This window comes from Vulpes lagopus, chromosome 9, assembly GCF_018345385.1.
Source record: "Vulpes lagopus strain Blue_001 chromosome 9, ASM1834538v1, whole genome shotgun sequence".
NCBI classification, from domain to species: Eukaryota; Metazoa; Chordata; class Mammalia; order Carnivora; family Canidae; genus Vulpes; species Vulpes lagopus.
Genome location: NC_054832.1, coordinates 25,329,492 through 25,349,942, shown reverse-complemented (window position 1 = coordinate 25,349,942; position 20,451 = coordinate 25,329,492). Strand labels below are relative to the sequence as shown.

The 20,451-nt window shown below is 35.5% G+C and overlaps 1 protein-coding gene across 3 annotated transcripts in view; it reads right to left on the bottom strand.

The window, feature by feature from the left end:
• CSMD3 (CUB and Sushi multiple domains 3) overlaps positions 1–20,451 on the bottom strand; it is a 1,188,176-nt gene that overhangs the window by 551,866 nt on the left and 615,859 nt on the right. For all 3 annotated transcript variants that reach the window (XM_041769740.1, XM_041769741.1, XM_041769742.1), the window contains one exon: positions 1,514–1,626. In XM_041769740.1, coding sequence (XP_041625674.1) covers positions 1,514–1,626 — 113 coding nt within the window. The remainder of the gene's footprint in view (positions 1–1,513; positions 1,627–20,451) is intronic.

Below are 20,451 nucleotides of genomic sequence, written 5' to 3'. Positions count from 1 at the left end.
TTTAATTGTGCAACTTTACTCTGTACTTCAGCTCTTCAACTGCAGCAGAGTGGAGAGCTTTGTAAATATCGATAGAACTCCCCTACTGCTGAACATGTTCATGAGTTTTAATAAATATGTTCTTTGTTGAAGTGTTATCATTAATGATTAATATAGTTTCTAAGGTTTAAACAGCTATAGGTTCTCTGACAGGTAACCTCCACAGAGTGAAGAAAATGATAAAACCAAGAGGAATACAAGGATGCCAGTTTCATTTAGCCATTTGGAATGGAAAAAAAAATTTAAATGAAAACTTCATAACATAGATACTTTCGATTGAAGCTGACCATTCTTTAAACTTTGTAATTTTGTTTTATTTACTGAGGATAGATGTTGGGTTTTTAAAGGGAGGAGGGATATATTTAAAATTATAATCAGGGTAACCTTTTTATTTTTTTAACTGACATTTATACATTTTTCCTGAACTATTCAAATTAATATAGTACCAAATTCAGTCACAAGTTAAGAACACAGAATGCATGTGTTTTGTTTCCCTGACAACATCATGCATTCATTTCCATGTGTCCAGATTCAAAGGCATGGCAAGCCAATGTTTGAAAAAGGAAACTGATTAAAAATTATTATTGTGCAAGTAAGATAATTTTATACAGCTATTGTTTAGATTGAGAAGATAGAGAATGATGATTTTTATCACAACAGAAATAATAAAATCAAGCCAGATAATGTTCCAATGGTTTCTTACACATTTTCATTTCTTAAGGTATAGATTTCAATTGAATTTATTAACATAGACATATTTTTCAGTCAGAATTCTATATTTGCTTTTCTAATATATATTTTATATGCATATATCCATTGTCTCTATTTGAGTTTAATTAAGGTTCATCATGTGCCAAGAATATTTATGATTTTATAACGCTTCTATCTATCTCTTATAAATGAAACTAGAACAAGAGGTTTTCTAGTACACATGTAATTAATCATCAGGCTGCATCACTACCAACCCTGGGATGGGCAGTAGCAATTTAACATATCTGTGGTCTAAGAATTTGATCTGAGAAGATGACTGGTAGATCTCTCCCACCCCCTCAAAAAATGGTATCTGTATTCTTTGAGGAATTAAGTCCTTTACCTTAAATTTAAGTAATAAATCTTTAATATATCATTTTTCCCAGGCAACGTGTATAAGGTGTATAAAATTACATTGTCTATTCTGGGAAAGCCTAGAGGTCCAGAGTGACTAACGTATAGGGATGGTATAGTGGACTGGAAGAAATATGAAGTATGCAAAATAGACACATTGTAATGGCGGGGAAGGTAGGCCTATGTTTTTTTAAAGAAAAGTGAAATAAACATTGATAGTTAATGTAAAAAGAGAGTTATTTTGTTAGAATATATTCTTGCTTGTGTTTTGGGAAACTTTTATGTTGTAGATGCAATTAAACTTGAATTTAAAAGCATTCTCTGGTAATATTAAGATAACATATTTCCCATAGTAGCAATTCATCATTACCTTTGTAGTTAACCTTGAAGCCAACAGAGCCGACACTTTCATCTGTTTGAAGATGCAGCCACATTTGGCTACTCATGCTCACTATCAAGTCTGGCACAAAGCTTCCAGTCAGCCTAAAAAAGAGATGGACGGAGAAGAGAAAAATGGGTTATTAAAACACTCTCTGCATGAAAATTATGAGGCAGAACTATTTCTCAGTACTTTCTTGGCTAGAAAAAAAAAATGTCAGATAAACTTGCAAGGCTCTGCGTTGTTGTAATAGAACAAACAGCACAATTTAGTGATCAAGATTTATTATAAGTAAGTACCATTTCATGTGTTTAACTAGATTAGGTCTTTTATAACCCTGAGGCAAGATATTAAATTTTAGACTATCAGAGAATCTTATACTTCTTTTTGAACTGAAAAGAAAAAGAGGATCTAAAATATCTTTAATTTTTTTTAGACACCAACAACGCTCTTCATTTTAACCTTTCAAGTTTTACAGAACTTTGTTCTGAAGAAATATTATGAAAAATATTTAAGCACTGTCCAAAACAATAAAATGGCAAGGAATATAATATATCCCTTTGCAGTATTGATATCAGACTACCTATGTTATGTATTGTTTTTACTGCAAATAATTTTATCTTAAAGAACATGTTGGTGGTTTGATGGAGCATCACTGAATCTATGCATTAATAATCTCATTCAGTAGTGCTCAATTTTAAAAAGGGAAATTACCGCATGTTTCCTCTGTCATTAATTATGTTGCAGTCACACACTTGAACCAAAGCCAAGGGTCATATAAAGGAGGAAAGCAAAGGAGGAAATAAGGCCTTGGGGCAGCAGGGGGAGTCTGTCAAGAGTAGGAAAAGGGAAAAAAAATGGACTCACTGCTGAGTAAGGTATCTATAATGATGGGGAATTCTATTATATACTAAAAAGATACGTTTTTAAAAGAAGGGATTCCTAAGTGTTTAGGTAGTTTATTGCTAAAACCATGCGGATTGTTGGGAAGTTACATGAGGAGAGAAGGTATAAAGTTTCCCTCTGTAATAAAATGGGCACCCTAAGAGTTCAGGTTTTTGGATGGAGGCTACACTAACATTTAACCAGCAGAGGGCAGCATGGATGCCCGTAACCTCAAAATGACCAGGGCAACTCATTATCCAGCCACCAAAACTGTAAAATATCATCAGCCAACTGCATTAAATATAGCTGTGTCACCAGTGTCCAATGTTACAGAATTTATGATAATCTATCACAAATAAACTCAACTAAACATTATGATTTAATCACGGGATTATATGTGACACTGAGGAACACTGTGACAAATAAAATACTATATTGTGGAATTTTGAAGTATATTCATTGTCTTCCTGCTAAATCAAATTTAAAATTATTAAAATATAGAAGATACGCACACATTTTCCTTTTTAATATGAATCTGCAAATACAGCTATGTATACCTATCTGCACGTGTACAGACACTCCCTATCATTTGGAAAGATCTTTCAATGAAACTTTGTAGCATTTGAACTTTCGATTTTCAAATTGATGAGTTCATAAGTACTACGCTTTTGAGCTATAGTAGAGTGGTAGGTTTATGGGCAAGAGTGAGAACTCAACCTCAGAAAAAAGAAAGTGATTTCATTATGAAACGGACGTACGAGCTTAACACTATAGGATGTGCATCAGATACACCTCATCAGATATACCATATCAAATACGCCAACAATCTGCCTTACACTAAATATTAAAAGTTGTTTTCAGGAAAGGATTGCATATTTTCTCTTTCTTATGTGCTCTTATTTCCTTTTCAGACCTAAATTTTTACCACCCCAAACCTCTAGCATGATAACTTATAGCTCATAACGAACAGCTAACACGTGCATCCTAAATTGTTCCCTTGCTAATTTGTTCCCCTATGATTCACACATTCATGCCTGGTGTAAGGGTAAGTATAAATCTGAAAAATAATAATAATTAAATTAAAAATTTCCCTGATGCTAAAAGGGAAAGAGAAAACACCCTTCTCTTTAGCATTTCTTTGAACTTGAAGTTGTGACATATGTTCATTTCAAGTGTATATAAATCTTTTAAGTTAAATAAGCCTCCTGCCAACGTTGCATGCTGTGAATGTCTTTTTTGGAGGCCTCGATGCTATTTCTCTGAAATGTGAACATCAAGAAGGATGTTGTCTTGTCTCCTTGTTTTGGGGGAAATTTAAACCTAGGAACAGAGCTTTATGTTGTAACTTCCTGTTCAGCATAAAGACAGGAATTTTATTTAATTTTTTGGGGGGATAAGGGCAATTAACATGCATGTAACATGCGTCATGTGGCATGCATTAACTGTATCTGCTTGCCAATAAAAGGGTGAGATTTATTTCTTTGCAATCTCTTTTGGTTGCTTGTGATACACATCACAGTCTGGTTTAATGCTTATTCAATATTAAAACTGTTTTATTCTTTCTTGCATTTTGCAGAGAGAATTAACTAGGTTGACAGGTGATTTTATTTTTGATTATATTTCCCCAACAATTTGGTGATGAAGATAGGATAAAAATGGCAGTTCTTACATTAAATGGATTGGTTAAAAGTCTTGTGGTCACAACAATCTAATAAGAAACTCTGGATTATAAAGTCTTTCTTCTAGTGTGCCCTCCTCTTTTGAAATACTGTCTGGATGGACCACTCTCTCAAGTTCAAGATTTTATTATTTGGTAAGCAAGAATAAATTAGGCTCTAAATCCCATCAAGATCATGATTAGCATCAATGGTGAAAACTATGGGAAGCTTGCAGTCCTTTCTCTTAAACAAGTAATGTCTCTCTGTCAATTTGGAATACATATGAGAATCCAGTCCTTTGGGATTTTTGAAGGTTTTAGGAGGGCCTCACTCCAAGCAAACTAAATTTTATTATATGGAAATCATTCTAAGAGGAAAGTTAAATATGATTTAGATAGTCTGTGGAGAGACTGGGAAGAATGGAAGAAAAAAAATGTGAAAATTCAAGGGACTTTCTCTTTCACAGAGGCCCTGCCTTCCTTTCTTGGTTGCCTCTGCTCCCTCCATCTCCCCTGTCTCTTTATTCTTTAAATTTACAACTCCACACTTGGGGATGTTCACTCGCTACTGTGTGGAATTCTGCAGCCAGCAGATTTTGCTTCTTTGATGGAGCAAGTTTACTGGGGACCAGAAGATGACCCAGCACATAAAGGAGTAACCAACTTTCCACCATTGTCTAGAACTCGGAAGAACTGAGGCTTCTGATGACCCACCGAAAGAGCCTGCTCACAGCCTTTCCTCTAATGATGACCTGGGAGAAACCACAGTGTTGCACACAGAAGACACGTGAACCCTCTATTATTTTCCATTAACAGTGTGCTGAGACTTTTTCAGAGTTTACTAGCATGGGTACCGAGGCAGATCTAAATCATCCTCTGGTTCTATCTTTGTTTTGGCTCTCTGAGGTCAAATTGAGAAAAGGGAGTAGAATGGCAAGGATGACTATTACTCAAATCTTAGCAGGAATTACTCAGTCCGGGGACAACCTGAACAAATACAAAGAAGAAAATAAGAAATTAAAAACTGGGGATCCCTGGGTGGCGCAGCGGTTTGGGGCCTGCCTTTGGCCCAGGGCGCGATCCTGGAGACCCGGAATCGGATCCCACGTCGGGCTCCCGGTGCATGGAGCCTGCTTCTCCCTCTGCCTGTGTCTCTGCCTCTCTCTCTCTCTCTCTCTGACTATCATAAATAAATAAAAATTTAAAAAAAAAACTGCAGGTGAACCCTTCAGTTAAGACTATTTACTCAAGGAAATAACTTCTACAGTGGCCAATCTGTGCAGGGAACTATGAAAGAAGAGAAAACATTATGTCATTATTGCAAGAAAGCTGAAACATTGGGAAAAGGATTGGAGGAAAAAAAAAAGACTCCAAAGGATACACAAATTGCAGAAAGAAGCATCAGGAATGCTCAAAAAGCTAAGGAATAACTGTCAAAATGGCTTAAAATTGACATACTGAGGAAATCTCAGCAGTTGGAACTGGTGATATGTATGTTTCAATAACTTTCCCTCTGGCTAACATATCCTTGCTTTTCCTGTTAGATAGTAGTGTGAAATTTCCCCAGGAAGTCCTCATTTTCTGGCTGGTGATAGATCAATACAGGACAACGATCATTTGAATCAGTTCTGTGCTTTCTTCTTTCTTCTGTGGTTCCCACCTGAAGAGGTCCTGTGACTGAGGAACATGTTTTCTTCCTTTCTCCTGATTCTCCTCTAAACCTACTGGGAAGACATCTCTCTTGCAAATTTAGACTACCACATTGTATACTCCATCTGCAGTGGCTGTTAATTACCCTCGGAAACAACATCTGGTTTGGTCACTGTGTGCCTTCTGAAAGAAAAGGGATATAGCAGGGAATAGCAGTCGTTCACCACACTGGAAAAGCACCCTGAGCAGAAACAAATCCATTTATTACTTTGGGCCCACAGAATAACAACATTGATTTACTCTGAGATATAGAACCAATAGAAATTATCAGAATCATAAGTCATATGTCAAACAATATACCCTTTGTTAAGGGATCAATGAGAAGGAAAAAACTGGTTGTAAAAAAATTAGAAAAACAAAGGACAGTTATGAAAGAAAGGGCACTTACCCTTAATATTAATATTGCCAAATTCCCAGTAAAGAAGTAAATTTGATAAAGATTGTTGACCTTTGTACAAGATCTTAAGGAAATAAATAAAGTCGTTCCATTTATGTCTGTAGTTCCTAACAACAGAACCATAAATAACTTTGGTGCCATCCTCTGTGAAGTCTTTCTCCAATTTATCTATTTTCTGTTTTCTGTTTTTTTATTATTTTATTATTTTTTTTTTTCTAATTCCCCTCATGGAAAGTCTAAATCTCATTTACTTTTACTTATGGAGCAGTGCAGTATTTATGGCAAAAAAAGATCTCAAGGGTTTCAGTACTTTCCTACTATTTCTCTAGTCATTTACAGGAAAACTTAGAGAGCTCTCCCACCAGAAGGATCCATAGATATTCAATATATAGATGGTTTGCTGGTAGTATGAGAACCTAAAAACCAAAGTGGAACTGATGCTTTGACTTTGTTACAATTTCCTCTGTTCACAAGGGCACAAAGCCTCACTCCATAAACCACACCACTCCCAGACTGAGGTAAAATATTCAGGATAGTTGTTGATGCTGAAGGCCCAAATTGATACAATATAGGAGCCAGCCAATTTTGCAAATGAAAAACCTGATTACATAAAAACTACTTAGCCAACTTGGGGGACAAGCAGGATATTGTAGACAATATATCCAAATCTTTGTACAGTGGGCAAAACTCTGAGAGAGCAATCGCATAACTGCTCAGGATCGTCTCAGCATTGGGGGATTCTGAATTTTTGAAAAGCATTTCTATTTGTGTTGCCATGAAAACAAAGGCTCTACTTTTCTAGTTTTAATTAAAAGGCAGGGATTAGACTACAGGTTAATAATGTATTTCTCAGTTCTTCTGGAGACAAGGGCACTGTGGATACTGGGATGCTGTGGTAGAAGCAGACACACTTTTAAAAAGGTTCAAGTCCTCGAGTCACTTGACTTATTTTCTTGTCCTATGTATTGTGACAGTTATCTTACAAGTAAGATCCTGCTAGTTTCTTTCTTTCTTTCTTTTTTTTTTTTTTTTGCCAGATCCTAATCAAATAGATGATCATAACTGTTCAATGGCAATAGAAGACACTAGCCTCTGACTCTGACTTGGTTTGTCTGATATTCTTGTTTGTAATGACAATTTCATAATGTTTGCTGATGGGTCATGTATTGGGATTAAAGTGGCCAACTTAAGGCTTTGCATGGTCTGCTGACTTATGAAATTTTGGAAACTAACATTTTGCCTAGAACTAAGCTGGCACAAGCAGCCTCATCAATAGCAATCACAAGAATTGCACCCCCATATAGAATGTGTTTGTTGTCTTTCGTGCAACAGAACAAATTTGGAAAAACAGAGGATTCTCTACTTTGAGGAGGAATAAAGTATCTCATGGAAAATTGATAGCTGACTTGTTAAAGACTGTACAACTGCCTGCTCAGATCAGTAAATCTCTTGTAGAGCTCACGCAGGCAGAATGAAAACTTCTGAAGGCAATGATTTTGCTGACAGAGCTTCAAAAGCCACTGTTAAATGTGGCAGATTTCAAACTTAGAAGCCTCACATTCAATACAACAAGCAATTTTTGTTAATTTCCAAAAATATGCTTCACACACACACAAATGCATAAATGGATCAGAAAAGGAGCTAAAAGAATTTTTCCTGAACTATTAGAATTATCTAACAAAAACATTTCTACTCCACAGTCCTTATTTCTTGGTTAGCAATATTGTGCCATCAAAATAATCATCTAAGTAAAAGAGGGATTTTTAAAGGCATTAGACTCTCAGTACATCTACCTAAAAGATGACATTAATCAAAATATATTAAAGAAATAAAAGTTTGTCAGCAGAATCCTTTAGAGGCCACTCCCAAGTTCTGTGTAGGCCATTTCCCCCAACCAACTTCTCTAGAATTCTGGTGTCATTTGGTTTGTAGAATTAATTCCTGTGGAATGGAATGTAAGAGATTATTTTCTAGTTATGGTATGATGATAGCTAGATGGTCTGAAGAAGTGTTTGCCTCTTTAGATGCCAATGCTCAAGCAGTGGCAAAGCCTCTTAAGAGTTGTATTAAGATACAAACATTTTCACTTTGGGAATACTAGAGCATAATGAATCAGAGAAAGAAGATTATCTGATTTCTACTGCCATCCAGTAATGATGGAAATATTTACAGATTCCTATAAGATAAATCAAACCCATTTGCTAAAATTCAGCAATATACTAGATTAAAATGGCCTAGAACTTTACTGTTAGCATTGTGAAAAAATTAGAGCAACCTCTGCAGGCAAGCATATTATTTTTCCCTTTGAACTTATATTTGGCAGGCTTATGAATTTGGGTCAGAGATCATGTCCTGTAGCCAATTTAACTGAATCCTCTCATAAACATGTTCAAAACTTCAAAGGGCTTCTTTCTTTCCCAGAAGTCCTGAGACATAAAGTTATAAGGACCTTGAAGGACCCATCAGAAGAAGCCGGCCACCTCTATTGATCAGGAGATTTTGTCTCCCTAAAATTGTTGTAGAGGAAAGACAGGCTGTGCCTGTGCTGGAGGGACTCTTTCAGGTGCTGCTGATCACTCACATGACTATCAAAGTGAAAGAAAAACCCAGGGAGACCCAGGCTAGCCAAGTGAAGCCAGCAGCACATAAAGGGCTAAGCAGCAGTTCCCACAAAGGATGTGAAAATTAAATTTTCTACAGTCATTGATGATGGCACTGAATTCAAGTGAAAAAAGGGTATTCTAGCAAACTTACAATTTTCATAGACCACCTTACTGTCTTATTTAGTGTTATTTCCATTTCTCTTAAAAATCTCATTTTATTAGGAAAAAACATGCTATTTGTTAAACTATGTTTTTCTTTCTGTACTCAACAGTAATATGTCCCACAATCACTATTCCAGACACCTCAAAATTGTATTCACAGCGGCCAAGACAGCCTTAATGTTCCCCCGAGCTTAACTCCACTTTAGACAGTCTTCTTCCTGACTACAGGCTCGTAGTCTACCTTTCTGTAGAGCATTTACTTAAGAAGACTTGGAACTGTAAATCCTTTCTTTGCACTTCAAGAAGAAAATTTTCCACAACCCAAAAATGTTTTTCTCAAGGACCTGGGATCCATCCCTCTGAAATATAATTGTGAAAAGAGCACTCTGCTCACTGTCTCTGTGGACATGTAGGAGCTCAACTTTGATCAGCATTTATTAGCAAACAGATGACCTGGTCACACCTACTGTTCTCTAGTACTTTCCCTCTAGTTTACCATAGCTTGCAAAAACACTCCACCTTTTATTTCAGTGGAGTTAATTCCTCTTCCTTATTGTAATGGTACTGACTCCTACTTCAATAGTCTTGGTCCCTATTATAGTAGAAGTCAATAATCTGGAATAAAGTCCTCCCTAATGGTTTAACTTATTTGGCATATTTTTTTTCTCTTATACTAGTAGACACATGATCTGGACTTATGAGTTCAGAAATCCAATTATAGTCAGAACAAAAGAGAGATATTCTTCTTCTTAATTTTTAACACTACCAAGTAAGTAGCTAACTTTCTAGATTTGACACTCAAAAAACAGTTTTGTTAACCTATTTGACTGGAAGGATGGTGCAGAATGAAAAGCATCTTATTAGAAGACAAACAGAAATCTGGCATTTACAGATTAAGACTGTAGAAGACAGGTCTAAATCCACATGATTAACTTTGAAATACAAGTTCTCTCCAGTTCAAATGTAGCTAAACAAAAGTTAATATCTATCATCCACAGAGACGTAATTGACTGTTATAATATAACTATTGATTTTGATCCATGCAAAACATAGCCCATAAGGCTGGGTTTGTTCCCAAGACTTAAAATATTTAGAGTCATGTATTATTACATGCTGGAAGTTCCTAACAATACTAGATAATGGTTTGGGGTACCTTTATGTTTCTATCTGGGAGGCTCTACAAAAAGCCTCGATTATCTTGTAAATGTAATGTCGGTTATATGATTGATGACAATTCAGAAGAAATTTACTGGGACTCAAGTGAAATAAAATCTTACTGAAAAAATTAGATGCAAGCTCCAGGGTGAAGCTACTCCTTAGGCTTGGATTGGTAAGATTTCATTAAGAGCTATAAAATAATACAATAAACAGTGAATCATTTGAATGTGTAAGCAATATAGACAGCACAGCAATTTGTAAAAATAACGTATGATGAAAGAGAATATTTGACCATTGCTAATCAAGAATTTGCTTTACCCATTCACCAACGGTACAACATATTTAAAGGTTATTCCTCCAAGGCTAATATTGTACTGAAATTTTAAATTCATTCTATTGTATTCCTGATAATTGCTTTGCTTTATATTTTACTGTGAATTTGCTGTGTATTTAGATGACAGCAAATTGCCCAGAGGAAAGTAGAAACAGCAATAGAGATAATTATAAAATTGTAGTTTTATTATAAAGTAGTGACAAAAATAAAAATTATAAGTGAAAATACAAATAAAGTAGTTTCAAACTGTCCTTGGTTCCAAAAGGGAAAGAAAACTTTCCTACTTTTCCATTTCTTTTTATCATTCCTTTAGAAAACCTAAAATTATAAATGCTTGCTTTGTCTGTTTTTTAGGTATATTTAAATGTTTTATTTTTATTTTTTTTAAAAGATTTTATTCGTTTATTTGACAGAAAGGGCACACAAGCAGGGAGAGCAGCTGGAAGAGGAAGAGGGAGATGCAGGGTCTCCAATAAGCAGGGAGCCCCATGTGGGGCTTGATCCCAGGACCCCAGGATCATGATCTGAGTTGAAGGCAGACTCTTACCAATAGTCACCCTGGCACCCCTAAATGTTTTAAAAGCTAAATATACCTCTTCCAATTTTGCATACCAAAAATGTCTTACATGGAGGCCTTGGAGTCATCTCTTCGAAATGTTCACAGCAAGAAAGATAGCACCCCTTCCTCCTGCTTCTGTGCATGAGAGGGAAAGTCTAGGTGTTTTGTTCCAGGATGTAACTTCTGGCTTATCATAAGGATAAGAGTTCATTTTGCTTTACTTTTGATAAGGATAATTAACATGTATGTAGTGGATTCTATCTGCTTATACAAATGGATGAGATTACTTTTCTCTATTGCAATCTCTTTAGCAGATGGCCTACAATGTGTGTCACAGTCTGATTTAATCCTTATTCAATAGTATTCATTGTTTTCTACTTATAGGGAAAATGATTTACTTTGTTGGTAGGTGATTTTATTTTTAATTATTTTTTTCTTACTACTGGGTATCTCATTTACACCATGCTCTTTGCATGCAGCCTCAGTAGGTAATTCCTCCCAACAGCCTCTCAAAGTACTTTAGTTTAGACCCAAACTGTAGGATTTGCCTACTTTGGACAATTTTCTATTGAATTCCCATCCCTTACAATAAAGAGTGCTTTTTTTGCCATGGATGAGGGAGTCTTAGATCATTCTCAAATGAGCATTCAAATGGTTTTAGTATTTTTTTTTCTTTGTTTGTTTCTAGAGAGAGAGCATGAGGGGAAGGAGCAGAGGAAGAGAGGGAGAGATAATATTAAGCAGGATTCATGACCAGCACAGAGACCAACATAGGGATTAATTTCACCACCTTGAAGTCATGACCTGAGCTGAAATCAAGATTTGGACTTTTAACTGATGGAGCCCTCCAGGTGCCTCAGTTTTAGTGTGTTTTTAATACATCTTTTTGAACCTATTATCTATAAACTTAAAAAAACTTCTTTGATACATGTTTGTTAACAGGCTGAAAATCCCCAGAGTTCATAACACATTCTAATCTTCTAGTTTGCTCCTTCACGCTAGAATAAAAGATTAAAAGCCCTAAATAAGCGCACTCAGAAATCTTTCACAAGCACTCCACAATATGAAATAAAGGATGGAATCTATAAAATTTCTATTACTCTCAATGCCTGATTTTCTTTATAATCACTCTAGGCATATGGGTGCATCCATTAGAGATAACAGCTATATCTCTACATTCCAATATATTTTTTGTATCATATAAACATCTAACAGTTGCTTTTTATGGAAATATATTTAATATTAATTCTAGTATAGTACTATCAAGGGTGATTTATATGCTCCTTTTGGAAACATGGAATTAACTAACCATGATGATGACTACAAAACATTAGATTTAAAAAGAAAATGAAAATCTTGAAACCTGGAAATATCACCAGTAGGGTAATAGCAGAAAGTGGTGTTGCCTCACATCTTTTAGGGTGGTTATTATCAAAAACACAAAAAGTAATGCATGTTGGTGTGGTGAAGAAAAAGAAACCCTTGTACACCACCTAGCAGGGGTGGGTAGGTAAATTGCTAGAGTCGCTATGAAACAGTATGAAGTGGGATTTCTGGGTGGGTCTGCAGTTGAGTGTCTGCCTTTGGCTCAGGGTGTGATCCTGGGTCCTGGGATCGAGTCCCACATCAGGGTCCCTGTGAGGAGTCTGCTTCTCTCTCGGCCTATGTCTCCTTCTCATGAATAAATAAATAAATAAATAAATAAATAAATAAATAAATAAATAAATAAATATTTTTAAAAAAATAAACAGTATGAAGTTTTTTCAAGAAATTGAAAATGGAACTACCATACTATCCAACAATCCCACTGCCAGGTATGTCTTCAAAGGAAATGGACTCAGTATCTCCAAGAGGTATCTGTACTCCCATGTTCACTGCAGCATTATCTACAACAGCCAAGATGTAGAAACGACCTAATTGTCCACTAGCAGATGAATAGATCAAGAAAATGTGGGATACTATACAGTGGAATGTTATTCAGCCTTAAAAAAGAAGGAAATCTTGTCATTTCCAACAATATGAATGAAACTGGAGGGCATTATAGTAAGTGAAAAATAGCCAGGCAGAGAAAGACAAATACTATATGACATCATTTGTGAAATCTTTTTTAAAAAAAGTCAAACTCATAAAAAGAGAGTAGAAAAATAATTGTCAGATGTTAGGGAGTGTGGGAAATAGACACCGGTAAAGGAGTACAAGGAGTTCTGAGGATCTAATGTGCAACATAACTCTCTATTGTTGTCTTGTACATTTGAAATATGCTAAAAGAATAGAATTTAAGTGTTTTCATGAAAGAAAGAAAGAAAGAAAGAAAGAAAGAAAGAAAGAAAGAAAGAAAGAAAGAGAAAAGGAAAGGGTAAATATGTGAAATGATTTAAGGATGAACTAACCCAATGAGGAAAATCCTTCACAAGATATACATATATCAAATCATCATGGTATATCCCTTAAATATTTAACACTTTTATTTGTCAGTTATAGCTCAATAAACCTTAGAAAAATAAAAAGGAAAAAAAAGGGATCTACATATTGGAATAGTAATAATACATTGTTTTAAAAATAATAATATATAAAGTACTAGGAATGACAGGACTACATAACTATTAGCTCAGGTAGCTGAGTAGTCAGTAATTGTGACATTTATTTCACTTATGGATGTAAGCTTCAGAAGCTCTAATTTATTTGTGAACTTGAAAGCATAAGGTGTATGAGCATGTCTATCATAGTTCTTATTACATACACAAATAGATTTCTGTGTCAATGTTTGTTTTTAGGAAAGAGGACCTGAAGATCAAGACCTCAGCACATACATCTTTCTGTTCAGCTATGTGTACCATACTTCATTTATATATATATATATTATATTTTATATATATAATATATATATATTTTAAATATTTTATTTATTTATTCATGAGAGAGAGAGAGGGGAGGGGGTTCAGAGACATAGGCAGAGGGAGAAGCAAGCTTCCTCCAGGGAGCCCAATGTGGGATTCAATCCATGATCCCGGGATCATGTCCTGAGCTGAAGACAGATGCTCAACCGTTAAGCTACCCAGGCGTCCCTTCATTTATATATTTAGCAATCTAGCAAGATGCAGTGCTGATTATATTTACTATTAGTGGGAGGAAACCTAGCTTATTTAGATGCCCTTTCTTTTTTTCTTTAATTAATTAATTAATTAATTAATTAATTAATTAATTTATGATAGTCACACAGAGAGAGAGAGAGAGAGAGAGGCAGAGACACAGGGAGAGGGAGAAGCAGGCTCCATGCACCGGGAGCCCGACGTGGGATTCAATCCCGGTCTCCAGGATCACGCCCTGGGCCAAAGGCAGGCGCTAACCGCTGCGCCACCCAGGGATCCCTTAGATGCCCTTTCTATATTTTGTTCCAGTTTCTCTATTACAACCACTTTTGAAATGTCTACCATAGTACGAATATCCCTGATTAAAAGGAGAAAAACATTAACTAAAAAACTTTTTGTTTTAGAAATTCAACCCATGCAAAAATAAATACACAAAGAACAAACCAAAGCAAACCAAAGTATATTGACTTTTTCTTTAGTAAAATCATCAGTGTTTTTACAATAGAAGGATGTATCACAATGAAGAAATGATAAAGAACCATAAAAGTAAGATATCTCTATATTTAATAATTTGTTGCTAGAAATCAAAATGTCACAGAGTTTATTTTCATATTGTGGCCTAAAAAGTTCTAAAGTTCCAAGGGCATCTACTTGCTACTTCCCAACCGCAAGTAATATTCATGAATACGCATTAAATGTTGTCCACAGGATGAAATAATTGCTGCTGTCAGTTTGATTGTTTTTCCTGGAGGTGATAGCAGTGAGTGTTGTTGAAATTCCCAGTGCTAGATAATGAATGTGCCCCATACCCTCCCATTTTATGTGTTGAAACCTAATCCCCAAAGTGAGGGTATTTGGAAGTGGGGACTTTGATGGGAAATTACTTACCTCATAAAAGCTGAACCCTCATCAATGAAATTTTGCCCTTATAAAAGAGGCCCCAGAGAGATCGCTGCCTCTTTTTGGCATGTGCAGACACAGTAAAAAGATGGCCATCTATGAATCAGAAAGTGAATCCTCAGCAGACACAGATTCTCCTGGGACTGTGATCTTGGACTTTCCAACTTTCAGAACAGTGAGAAATAAACTTCTGTTGTTGATAAACCACTCAGTCTATGGTGTTTTTTGTGACAGCAGCCCGAGTGAACCAAGGCATCCAGATAGTCTGCACAGCTCTCTACAAGTTACAGTATGTCCTTGCTAATGTTTGCAAAGATATCTGCTCACATGTCTCAGTAAGTGTCTTGGTGAGAGTAACTTTGTCTCTCTTACTATAATTCATGTAATTTAGGCTCTGTGTTAGGTATTATGGGAAACCCAAGATAAGTAAGAATCTCTGCTCTTAAGGCACTTAAAATGATGGTGAACACGTGTGAGTGAGTAAGTTTGTGTAGTGGAGGAGGGCAAGGAGAAGTGCAAAGCAGAGTAAAAAACAAAAAAAAGAGATTCTTTTCCTTGTTTTTAATAACTTTAAGGTAAGGGACAGATGATTTTTCTCACTGGTCAATTTTCTAAGCACTTTTTCTTTATACTGTGGTCATCAATCTCTTAAAAAGTATATAACCTTATTGCTATATGTAGTATATTCCCTTCTTTCATTAGTGCATGTTGTTTATTGGTATTTAGACTTTTTCATTATTAAGAGAGGGAAGTATAAAAGCAAATTTGGGAAGCTACAATTCCCGGATGTGAAAGTTTGCTCAAGGCAAATATCAAGTGTAGTGGTCTGATACCAAGAAGCGTGAGGCCTAGATTTTAACAAAGTGAATCACTGAGTTGCTTAAAAAAATAAATAAATAAAAACAATTTGGACAAAGTAGACCAATGAACTGAGAGCAGTAACAATAATCTATAAGCATAACAAAATAGATCTGTCTATTCTAGAAAGCTAATATAAATATCATTTATTAAAATATTATTAAATAAAATATTTATTTAAAAACTACATTAACAAAAAAGGATGTGGGATCCCTGGGTGGCGCAGCGGTTTAGTGCCTGCCTTTGGCACAGGGCGCGATCCTGGAGACCTGGGATCGAATCCCACGTCGGGCTCCCAGTGCATGGAGCCTGCTTCTCCCTCTGCCTGTGTCTCTGCTTCTCTCTGTGTCTCTCATGAATAAATAAATAAAATCTTTAAAATAGAAAACAAAAACAAAAAAGGATGTGTGTATTTAACATTAAAAAAATATATATATAGGGCAGCCTGGGTGGCTCAGCAGTTTAGCACCACCTTCAGCCCAGGGTGTGATCCTGGAGACCCGAGATCGAGTCCCACGTCAGGCTCCCTGCATGGAGCCTGCTTCTCCCTCTGCCTGTGTCTCTGCCTCTCTTTCTCTCTGTGTCTCTCATGAATGAATGAATGAATGAATAAATTATATATATATATATCTCCATATATATATATATATATATATATATATATATATGTATCTCTCTCTCTCTCTCTCATATATATATATATATATGAGAGAGAGAGAGAGAGAATTCCCAGGGAAGAGTATTGCTAGTCTATACCCACATATATCTGAGAAGGAAATTTTACATTGTACATTGATTTTTTAGAAGAAATTAGAATTTCAAAGTAAGAGAATTACCCATGTTTAGATACCCAAAACAATATTTTCCCCTTAAGATATTTGTTCAAATACAATATCACCCAATCAATATCAGTGCATATTCATCAATTTCCAGAACTATCTTAGGAATAGAAGACTTTTTTCCCTCATCTTTTATTTTGCAGTTTTTTATTTCACTAATCTTTACAGTATCACCATGAATCCAGTAAGGAAACACCAAAACATGTGAGAAAGAAGGTAAGAAAAATGAAAAGAATCACACGCTTGATCAAATACTCAACCACCTTCATGTGATGCTATCCACATGAGAAGGGTGGCCATATAATCAACATCCTCTCCTTCTCTGCGCAGATGAATTGAGAGTTGGAGGTGAATTCAACAATTCAATTCACTGTTAGTTCTCTCATATTTATTACATCCATTTTCACTATCAGGTGAATTTACACATAAGTGTGAAAAAAGCACATGGAAAACAGTCTGGAGAAAGTTAAAGTTATTTTAATAGCCTTTAAAAGATAATAGCATGATTGTTCAAATCCATTACCTGAATTTTTATCAGCTGGCTATGTTCACACTCTGCTCTCTTTTGACCCTTGTCACTATATCACCATGCAGCTGCCAGGAATTAAAAAATGCTGTTTCAAAAAGGGGGAAAATGCCCTCCAAGCAACTCCCTTGAAGAGAAAATGAATGAGAGAGACAAGTGTACAAATGGGCAACAGATTATGAGACAACAAATGGCAGAAGCAACAAATCTCTGAATTGTGGATTTAGGATTGCAACTTAAATTGAATTATTTTAGGAATTTTCATTGGATAATAATATATGGAGAACTCAGTATTGCATATGCTGTCCAATTATAAGACATTCTCTATTATTTAATAATTTTATTGATGATAAGTTCATTGTAAGTATTTCTTTGAAGCCAAGGTCTCAGGGTGAAGAGACGCCACATACCTTAATTATTTTTAAGTTACTGTATTGCAAATACTATATGCTTTGTACTTCAGAGAAAGACATTACAAGACTTGTTTTTATAAATATTTCATAATTAGTTCCTTTTTTGGAGCATTATTTTAACTATTGAACATGTTGTGACTTTATGGACTACATATATTTTTTATAGAATAGAGTATGACAATTGACTTTATTTTTTAGAACTTAAATATTAAAAGGAAATGAAAAACAAAAATGCCACATATTTCCAGTGCTTAATTTAATCCAATGACCTAAACAGAACAGCTTGGAATATTTTATATCTGGTTAAATATTTACCAAAGTGATGTGTCCTGTGTTTATTAAATTAATTGTTTGTTTATTAAATCAATTAATATAATACAATTTTATTATAGTAATCAATAAAATTAATGTAGCTTGAATTCATCCTCTTGTAAAAGAATTTCAAATATGATATTATGTAGTTTTCTGTTAGATGCATCCATTTTCATGGGTTTTTTTCACTTTTTTTTTACACTTTTAGCTATTAAATCTTTTATTTATTCATGAGAGACATATATATATATATATATATGTAGAGAGAGAGAGAGAGAGAGAGAGAGGCAGAGACACAGGCAGAGGGAGAAGCAGGCTCCATGCAGGGAGCCCGATGTGGGACTCGATCTTGGGACTCCAGGATCACGCCCTTAGCCAAAGGCAGATGCTCAATCGCTGAGTCACCCAGGCATCCTGCTATTAAAAGTTTTAAAATAAATTTTTTTACAAAAATAATTTTGGTGCCAAAAGTTACTTACTAGCATATGAATCAAACTTAAAAATTGAAAAAGAGTTCATAGATGAATGAACATTGCTAAATAGGATGTCTAGATGGACACTAGTTTTACCTGTTAGAAGAGTATAGTTTAAAATAAATTCTTTTCAACTAGGGCTTTAAAATAAATTCTTGACAATTTATCATGCCACATATGTAAAATTGCTTTTAAACCTGAGCCAAAGGACCCCTTTCCTAATTCCTTCCCCATGGAGTGTCTTCCTCTGACCTTTCCTTAACTCTCACCCAGGGATGTGTTAGGTCTGCCTGTTGCTGGCATCCCTTGCCCACTTCTTCTAGATCCAAGACTAGTTTCTAGCCCATAGTGTCATTAATATGGAAATTGGGAGTAAGTCCTTCAAATTACTCTTGAAATTTCTAGAGTAATTTGAAAGACTAATTTTGTGTGGTGAATTTCATGATAGAAAAATAATGGGATTGCACTTAAATGTGGTTTTATTTCATTTTTCTAGGAACTTATTTTTCTTTCACTATACAAAAGTATCAGCTCAAGATGTATTGCAAAGAAAAACAAATCTTCTATATTACAGTTTATTTGAGAAGTACTGTTCTACAACTCACTAGCACCTAATACTCTGGATTTCCCTGCTACCTGGAGCCAAGTGAGTCTCTTTTCCAGATACATATTTCCGGGGCCAGAACATAGTGATGTAGGAATGAGTTAGGGGCAGATGGGGCTAGGCAGGGAAATAAAGGGAAAAGACCAGAGTTAAGCTCCCAGAAATCTGTGGGCTCTCATAAACCCCAAGGACACTGACAGGCCCAGAGTCAGGTTCCTGTCCATCCCAAGAAAACAGAAATAAGACAATAAAAACAGAGAAGAATAATAAACCTGGCTCTCTAGCTCCAAAACGTTAGAGAGTATCTCCCTTTGATGGTTACTAAATAATCACAGAAACTCACCACACCACAAAGAAATAAATCATTAAGGTGTTATCAATAGTCCCTACTTAAATAAAGACTGGACAAGAATCTCAAGGCCATGGGCTCTCTGGCTAGATTCTCAATAAAAGACTGCCACTAAATGCCCTCAGTGGCAACCGTGTCGTCACCCCTCTCCCTTCTGATAGCTTTCTCTGTATCTCTCATTAATAAACTTCTATTGTTGTCCGTGAGATCTATTTTTCACTTCATAAGACAAAAACCAAGCTCTCCTGTATCATTAGGGCCTATATGTGCACCCCTTGGCACAGTGGGCAGTGCTTGCAGAGGGGTGTGACCAGTTCAAATGTTTAAGCTGGGAAGTCCACACACATGGTGAAGGATAGAGCTGAAGTTGGTAGGAGTGGGTAGTAGATGTAGGCTGGGGCTAAGATCACATTTGCCCATGCTTTCATGTTCCAACAAAGAAAATCACACAATTCCTAGAATTCTAAATTCAAACTTGTCTTTTCTGGTCCCCATGAACGTGTATTTGTCAAGGTCAGAGGATGGAACATACTATATTTAATGATATATAGCTGGATTTATAACTTTTAATATTTAGGCATTTGATATGTGAGTTTGCATTTATTTGCATTCTTACTCCAGGCCCTCCAAATGCCCAGGTGGGTGGTCCTAAAGTTGGAAAGTTAACATCCTTGAGAAATATGATTCAGATTCTCTCAAATTTATATCAGCTTCTCTGGTGGATACAAATCCAGCAAGTTCTATTATTACAGAATCTTAGAGTTCAAAGGAACTTCTGATCTAATTCCAGAACTTGTAAAATCTGTTAGCTAGTTAGCCAGTTTTTATTTGAACACCTCCAGGAGTAGGTGCTGCCTAAGTTCTGTTATAGTCATCCTTACTCAAGGAAAAGAGTTATATTTTCGGAGAAGTGTAATTTGTTTCTGAGGGAGAAAAGCAAGTTTGAGAAACACTTCCTGGTTCCAGACAGAAGAATATAAAAGAAAAATGGGAATCACATAAATTTTTCAAGATTAATATAACTTCTCAGAGTGAGGGAAATATAACAATCAAATAAAACTACTACACAAAGAAATGGGACAGTATGACAAGAGGAATGTG